General features: G+C 25.9%; 2 protein-coding genes across 2 annotated transcripts; one reads left to right on the top strand and one right to left on the bottom strand.

Annotated features, from left to right (window-relative positions):
- Positions 1 to 214: 214 nt before the first annotated feature.
- Positions 215 to 4,631, top strand: LOC130672398 (pelle-like serine/threonine-protein kinase pik-1). Its single transcript, XM_057476961.1, has 4 exons — positions 215 to 649; positions 721 to 1,332; positions 1,398 to 1,837; positions 2,803 to 4,631. The coding sequence occupies exons 1-4, from the start codon at positions 535 to 537 to the stop codon at positions 3,142 to 3,144; spliced, it is 1,509 nt and encodes a 502-aa protein (XP_057332944.1). The 5' UTR covers positions 215 to 534; the 3' UTR covers positions 3,145 to 4,631.
- LOC130672399 (acireductone dioxygenase) lies at positions 4,607 to 6,057 on the bottom strand. Its single transcript, XM_057476962.1, has 4 exons — positions 5,699 to 6,057; positions 5,479 to 5,598; positions 5,229 to 5,408; positions 4,607 to 5,150 (listed from the first exon to the last, which is right to left on the bottom strand). The coding sequence occupies exons 1-4, from the start codon at positions 5,819 to 5,821 to the stop codon at positions 5,004 to 5,006; spliced, it is 570 nt and encodes a 189-aa protein (XP_057332945.1). The 5' UTR covers positions 5,822 to 6,057; the 3' UTR covers positions 4,607 to 5,003.
- Between the last annotated feature and the right edge of the window lie 2,221 nt (positions 6,058 to 8,278).

The following is an 8,278-nucleotide window of genomic DNA, read 5'->3' as shown; positions in this document are numbered from 1 at the left end:
ATTTTGTGATTTTTATTTTGTATTTTAAGTCTATGAAAAAAAAAAAAAAAAAAAAAATGTATAATTTTCTCTAAAATTTAAAAATCCCGCTTGAATTAGTGCCGTCTAATGACTAAAATCGTAAAATCGTGATTTCAAACGTAAAGAATCGATTGATCTAATGATTCGAGATTCGAGTATTCATAATCGATCGTAAATCGAACATCCTTACAATAATATTGTCAAATTGTCATGGACCCTGATTATGACAGGAGTAACTAAAAAGTGTAAAGAATAGTATAGTGATTGAAAGTAGATTTGAAAATATCAGAATAAAGTCATTACAACAATTAAAGTTACAGAACAATATGGTAATAAGAAATTTTGGACACTACTTACGCTCACGTTAATTTAAAATTTCTTTGTAAGTAGAAATGAGACAAAAAAGTTGCATCACAATATATACAAAAATATTAGATAAGGTTAAGAAAGTATTTTTTTTTATATACAAATTAAATTTTTAAATATTTTGAGTGATTATAATAATTTCACAAAATGTCAACAATTCCCAAGTGGGAGAAATATAAATATATTTATAATTTGCCATATAACGAACGTGTGGAGTTTTGTAATATTCTAAATCAAAACGATAAATGGGAAGAACTTGCAGGTAAGATTGATTTAAAAATAATTATTGCAGTGTAAGAGTATTGAAATTAATTTTTTATTGGCATGCATTAGGTAGATGGATGCAGTATGACATGCTAATAATTCAGACTCTTAGAAAAGAAAAAAATCCTACCGATGAATTGTTAAATTTATGGGGTATTCACAATCATACAGTTTTAGAGCTATTTGTTTTGCTCCAAAAAATGCAGCATTATCGTGCCATGGGTCTGTTGAAGCCTTTTGTTGAAGATAAATATCATTTTTTGTTAGACAAAGGAGAAGGAAATTTACGATTGACTATCAATCGTGAAAAAAATTATCCACCAGTAAATGAATTAAAAATTGATATTAAAAATTTTGATAAAATAACTTATCGTACTCCAATTGCACCAAAAGTTATTGTAAAAGAATATAATAACAAAATAATAAATCAAGCTGAGCCTATTAATTTATTGGAAACAGCTCCAAGCAATTCAAATAATCTTTTAGCCGCTTCACCATTAGTAGCTTCTCGAGTTTCACCAATTCTTAATCGCACTGGAATTTCTCAAAAATTAAATGCATTGACACTTAAAGCGGAAACGACATTGCCCCAAATATCATTTGAAGAACTTACTCGCGCAACTGACGGTTGGAATCAGTGTAAGATTCTTGGTAAAGGTGGCTTTGGAACAGTTTATCGAGGTATAGATACTTTCTTAACATATAATTTATTATTTATCAAAATTATTAAAGAAGATTTGTTTTAGGAATATGGAAGAATACAGATGTTGCTGTAAAAAAAATAGAACGTCGAGGCCCAGAATCTGATGATAGTTATATAATTCAACTCCAACAATCACTTAGAGAAATAACGATTTTAAACTCTCGGCCACACGAAAATATACTGTCACTCTATGCGTTTAGTATTGGTGGCCAAGCACCATGTCTTGTCTATCAATTTATGATAAATGGTTCACTCGAAGATTGGATATTATTGAGACAGAGATCACAACCTTTAACGTGGCTACAACGACATGAAATAATTAAAGGTGTGGCTAGAGGTTTGCAATATTTACATACAATCGGGGAGAGGCCACTTATTCATGGTGATATAAAAAGTGCAAATATTTTGTTAGATAAAAATTTCGAACCAAGAATTGGTGACTTTGGCTTAGCACGAGAAGGACCATTAAAAGATTTTATGAAGGTAATTGAAACTTTATCGAGGTATTTCATTTTCTAGCAGTCAAAAAATTTAAATTTCCTTTAGCGTTTATCCAATAATTTTTAAAAAATACGTTTATGAAATAATTTTTAAAACATTAGAAAAATTTTTAAAGAAATATATCGTTCAAGGTGAGCTTCTGATTAATAAAAATAATTTGGAATGATTCAAAACAACTTAAAATTATTTCAAACAATTTGAATTGGATAATATATATATATACACTTAGCATGGATTAAATTATTTTCCTTAATCAGGGGCGTGCATATTAAGAAATATTATATTAAAATCAACATAATTTGTGTGTTAAATTATTTGTGTTAAAATTTCAACACAAAATTCGGGTAATACGAACAGTCAACATTGAACTTTTTTTAATAGTAAACAACGTTTTTATTTGAGTCACAATTAAAAAAAGATCACCTAATATTTCATAGCAGTCGTAAATGGTACATCAATCAATTTCTTTTTAAAAAACAAAAACACATTTTTATTTAGCGAAAGCATAATTTTTACATTGCATGAAATAATTCGAAATTACAACTAAATTTTTCGGATTATTATGATAAACATTCTAACGTTTAGTAAATGGTAAATTAAATATATTAATTAAGTTAAATTGACATTTATAAAATGTCCATTTCACTTTCATTTTTGTAAATCGATTTAAAATTTTAAAGTAACACAGTGAAATGTGTTGATTTAACACAAACAATATAACACAGATACACAATATCTTTTACTGTGTAAAATTATTTGAAAAACCCTTGTTTCATAAACATAAACTTTAAAAATGATTAAAATCATCATATTTTTGCCTTTATTGACTTTGTTTTTCAAAACTCCCGTTTTCGGAGCGGGCACATTGGGGTGACCTCCTAAAGTATAGTAATGTATTAAAGTATTATTATTACCTTATTAATATATAAATTAATTTCTCAATATAGGTAAGTAAAGTACATGGAACAAGACCATATTTACCTGAAGAATTTCTGAGAGGAAAAATCTTGTCAACTAAAGTCGACACCTATAGTTATGGAATTGTTTGCTTTGAATTAGCAACAGGTTTATCTGCTTATGATGACTCAAGAATTGAAAATAAATTTCTTAAGGATTTTATTGATAGTTGGGACGATAAAGATATTTTATTTTTAAAAGATAAAAAACCTGGTGATGAAAATGATAAAGTCTTTAGTAATTTAATTTTACTTGGTAAATGGTGCTCCAATAGATTAGCTAAAGATAGACCTGAAATGGAGCTTGTTTTTAAAAAATTGAATAGTATATAGTTACAATTATTGGTTATATTATATTGTTTATAAAAAAATATGTAATTAATGTAAAAAAATAAGTTAGAAAAGAATCTAACTAAAAAAAAAAATTATACTGAGTGCAATTTAGTATGTAGAGACCAAGAAAATTAAAAATCACATGAAAATTCTACAGCCAGATCTATAAAGAAAAATTATTTCAAAGATGAGCTCTTCATTCAAAGATTGAATGGTTGCTTTTTGCATTTTGGTATTTTTGATACATTTAACATAGACATTTTTTAATATGTTAAAAAAAAAAAAAAACATACGGTTTTTACTCTCACAATTTATTAAGAATATTAATATAAAAATAAATAATTATTTTGCTATGACATTATTTACATATTTGTATGCAGGACATATATGTTAGCCTTTTTATATAGAAAATATAAGATTTTGTCAGAAGTACTCCCATAATCGACTATGTTTAGATAAAAGGATTTAATAAATGATTATTATTATATGAAAACATATTTGTCCATAAATAAAATTAAAAAATAAAAGAAAACAAAACTTTTTATAAATAGAGTCAATATTCTGGTTAATATATTTATAAACAATTTCTGTGATATGAAAATAAAATAAAAATAACAATTTTTTTCGTTACAAGTTTGAAAAATTATAAAATATTTACTATTGTACTATATATCAATATAATGTCAATAAATTTATTATTTTTATATTCTAATATACCATTTTCTATCAATCTGTTTTTAGTTTTTATAATGTTAGGATAGTAAAAATTAGTAAGCAAGCTTTCTCCCAAGTTTCTGGCATGATCCCTGGTCCACGCAATTTGTTAGCGAATCGTTTATCCACATAGCCGGTATACCTCAAGTGAAATTGCATTTTATTTACACGTATATATCGAGTTATCATTTGTTTTATGTATTCAAATTTTAAAAACTGTAGTAAGGTAAAAGATCTAGTACCCGACCAGGGAACTGGTACCCGATTACTCTATGGATTAGTATATCTATATTGAGTAAAATTTAGTAGATGTAGATGTACCAATATATGAGAAAGCGGGTATTAGTACCCTGATTGGGTATCGTGTCTTTTACCTTACATGTAGTAAGAATCGTGATTCTTTTATAATATTTCGCCTATCAAAAATGAAAATCGTTATGTTTATTGGTATAATCATTTTTAAAAATACAGTTATTATAGAGCAGTTAACCAATTTTATGCTGGCACTAATTTTTGGATATCTACTTGTAATTCAAATAGCTGCGCTCAAATGAATTATTATAACTGAGTTATTGAAAAATTAACATTGGATGCATGAATCATTGATTTAACTATATATTTGTTATGACATTGTGAATAGTTTTAACTTAAATTGAATAAATATAATAAAATATTCTGGAAAGTTTATTGTTTTTTTAAAAGATTAAAAATTGTAATCATAAAATTACAAATAATAAAAATCAGCTGGTCATAATTTGTAACTCATAATTTATTTTCTACAATCTTTGTAATATTTTTTCTAGAATAATAATAAAAGTTATAAAAATAACTATGCTAGCCTTACAATTTTATTGATTTATTATTATCTGATGTGCTGTCATAAAATGTACGCCTAAAAATTCATTCAAGTATTTCATTTTTTGAAATATTCTTCGGCCCGTTTTATCTTGTGTAGTAAACTCTGGGGATATTTGCAGAGTTTATACTGCCTCAGAAAGTATAATTTAGGTAATCAATGATCCTCAAGTTCAATAACTATTTACTTTTTTAACAATTTTAATTTTTACAAGTTGTATATAACATTCTACAAAATAACAAATCAATAATAAAAAAATGTAATATAATATTTTTATAAAAAAATATTTTTAGGATTTAATTTCTTGAACACTTGTGCTAAAATTATTTTTTAAACGGTCAATGTACTTTTGACGACACTCCATTTCATCAGCAGGTCTGTTATAAGGCAGCCATACTGGTTCGCCAACAAAATAACGTTTAGCTTTTATATAATTCTGTTTAACAAAGTTATAAACATTAAAATATTTATCCACAAAAATAAATAGATAAAAATAAGATTTTTAATTATTTACATTTATATCAAGCGTAAATCGGTGATAAATTCCACTAGGAATAATAATTAAATCTCCAGGTTTAACTTCAATTCTAATCCATTCATCATTTTTATCTCGAACATCAAAGTATCCTGATCCGTTTAATACTAAACGAATCTCTTCGTCAGTGTGAAGATGTTCAGTAAAAAAAGTTTTCAACTATTAAAGAAACAGAAAAGTTATTCAGAAAAAGTAAAAAAGTACTGATAATTATTTATAAATATAATACTTTTTTTTCATAATTATCCAAACATTCTTGAGAACACTCAATCTCATCCTCATATGAATATCCCCTTTTTGATCTTAACTCTTGTAAAATTTTATCTGTTTCATAGTTTTTTGGATCAATCTGAAATATTTCATGAAAATAAAATCAAAAAATACAAAATTAAATATTAAAAAAATAGTATGGATTATTATAAATTAAGTAAATAATAAATAAAGTCAACCTTAAAATGTTCTACTCCAGTAAGTTTAAACAATTCAGATAAAGAAATATACTTCGGAGGTATTCTATGATGTTCTAAACGTTGATCGGTGCAACTATCATCCATGTACCAAGCTCGGACCATTTTACAGTTATTTTTTTTTTTTAAATAAAACAAAAACCAATAATTCAACAATTACGACGTAAAAGATCAGCCGTAACAAAAATTGCGGTTATACGCAGTATAAAATATATAACTACTTATAGCTTGATAGATTGATTACAACTGGTAAGAGATGACTTTTATTTTATTAGTATGCCTAGATAAAACACAATTGCTGCGTTTTCTTTGACTACATCTATATCATTACAGTTCAGTTAACTATATTTATATGTTTACTGTTGATTTAAAAAAAAATTGCTGATTATTCTATATCAATTAATGTTACTTATGAAATGATAACATAATATGTACATAATTATATAAAAAGTCAAACAGTTAATATTTCTACATGGATTTTAAAATTAATATTATTTTTATTTATGACCAGCTATAGCTGTTATTATTCACTCAATATTATCGTTCTAAAACTAAGAGTGTTACGAGTGTATTATTTTACCATACATTAAATGTGTTCCATATTTAATGCCATAAGCAGAATTATAATTTTTTGTAGTCACTTACAACAAATTTCACGGTGTGTTAAATATCGACAGTTTTCTTATGGCTATTCAATGTTGTTTGGCAAGTGTGTTAATTTCAACTTACACTCTTGGTTTTAGAGTAATATTGTGATTCTAATGGCACTACTTTATCAATGATTTTTGAAATTATTAAATCTCGATCAGTCTTACTATTTTTAATTTCAATTAGAATCGAAATATTTATTCAACAACCAAAAGTTTATCTCAGTTTCTTATTAATTACCTCAGTAATTGTTAACTTTTTAAAATTATTTCTAAGAGTAATATTTATGAACTTGTTTCAATAACTTTATATATTACTATAAGATACTTTTTGCTTATGTTTCAAAAATGTGACATACTAGATTTCGAAAAGGGTTCTAAATGGGAAGGATACACAGTAAAAAATGTTATGTAACTGTGCTAAAAATGGTCCGTGTAAAACTCTTTGTGTTGATTATTTTGTGTTTAATATATAAATCCAGATTATCAGTACTTATTGAGTGTTAATTTCAAATTAACACTAAATTTATGTTCAAGATTCAATCGATAATCACGGATAAATTATGACAAAAATGAAAGTGAAATTGACATTTTATAACTGTCAATTTAACTTGAAAGTTTTAATTATTAATATGTATAATAGACTGGGCCAAAAAAATTGACTATTTTTTTTTTCATAGCTATATCGAAAATATTATTCAGAATGACAAAAAAAAAGTTTCATGAAATTTTGAGCCCTTAATATTAATTTTAAGAGGTCTATCATCGCTATTTTTAATTTTAATTCATAATTTGATGTTTTACGTCAGAACTGCTAAAACATTGGAGTAAAAAAATTCATTTTTACTTATTCTTATGTAAAATTGAATTCCCTACAAAAAAGGTCTGATTGAAAATTTTCGTCAGACAAGCCGTTTCCGATTAATTAAGCTTAATAAAGTGATATATTTTTTCGATTTGACATTTTTCCTTTTGAATTTTGTAACTGGCGAATCAAGAAATATCTAAAAAAGATCATGACAGGTTTTTGAAGGAAATTTAATGCTCTACAACAAAGGCTTCTTAACATTTTTTGCTAAATTCACTCCTTCGAAAGTTATTCACGTTATTGAAATCGTTTTGACTCAAATTCAACCTTGAATTACTTTCGAAGGAGTGAATTTAGCAAAAAATGTTAAGAAGCCTTTGTTGTAGAGCATTAAATTTCCTTCAAAAACCTGTCATGATCTTTTTTAGATATTTCTTGATTCGCCAGTTACAAAATTCAAAAGGAAAAATGTCAAATCGAAAAAATATATCACTTTATTAAGCTTAATTAATCGGAAACGGCTTGTCTGACGAAAATTTTTAATCAGACCTTTTTTGTAGGGAATTTAATTTTACATAAGAATAAGTAAAAATGATTTTTTTTTACTCAAATGTTTTAGCAGTTCTGACGTAAAACATCAAATTATGAATTGAAATTAAAAATAGCGATGATAGACCTCTTAAAATTAATATTAAGGGCTCAAACTTTCATGAAATTTTTTTTTTGTCATTCTGAATAATATTCTCGATATAGCTAAGAAAAAAAAGTAGGCAATTTTTTTGGCCCAGTCTAATGTTTAATTTACCATTTACTGAAAACGGGAATGTTTGTTGTACTAATAATACAGAAATTATATTTATTAATTAATAATCATCAAACCAAAATTATAAAATCCAAGAGTGAAATTGCGAAAGTAATAGTATATTACACACCGAGTGAGGAAAATAGAACATTCTGGGATGCCCTACCTTCCTCCATGGTGTGTAAACCATTTTTTATTAGATCTACTCCTGAAAGCTTAAATTTTTGCCTCTGTTTACGGGGAGAATAATACATGCGCTAATTTCGATTATTTCTTTTCTCATAAGAGAAAAAAACGACGTTCCT

The sequence above is a fragment of the Microplitis mediator genome, chromosome 7, assembly GCF_029852145.1.
Source record: "Microplitis mediator isolate UGA2020A chromosome 7, iyMicMedi2.1, whole genome shotgun sequence".
Classification (NCBI taxonomy): domain Eukaryota; kingdom Metazoa; phylum Arthropoda; class Insecta; order Hymenoptera; family Braconidae; genus Microplitis; species Microplitis mediator.
Note: the sequence above shows the minus strand (reverse complement) of the source record. Positions and strands in the feature narration are given on the sequence as shown.

Bases quoted from the DNA above. Each gene is read 5' to 3' on its own strand.
- LOC130672398 (XM_057476961.1), top strand. From the start codon at position 535: ATGTCAACAATTCCCAAGTGGGAGAAATATAAATATATTTATAATTTG. The intron at 650-720 runs GTAAGATTGATT...GGCATGCATTAG, and splicing joins TAAATGGGAAGAACTTGCAG to GTAGATGGATGCAGTATGAC. The intron at 1,838-2,802 runs GTAATTGAAACT...TTCTCAATATAG, and splicing joins CATTAAAAGATTTTATGAAG to GTAAGTAAAGTACATGGAAC.
- LOC130672399 (XM_057476962.1), bottom strand. From the start codon at position 5,821: ATGGTCCGAGCTTGGTACATGGATGATAGTTGCACCGATCAACGTTTA. The intron at 5,599-5,698 runs GTTGACTTTATT...GAAATATTTCAG, and splicing joins CTGGAGTAGAACATTTTAAG to ATTGATCCAAAAAACTATGA. The intron at 5,409-5,478 runs GTATTATATTTA...TTTCTTTAATAG, and splicing joins TGGATAATTATGAAAAAAAA to TTGAAAACTTTTTTTACTGA.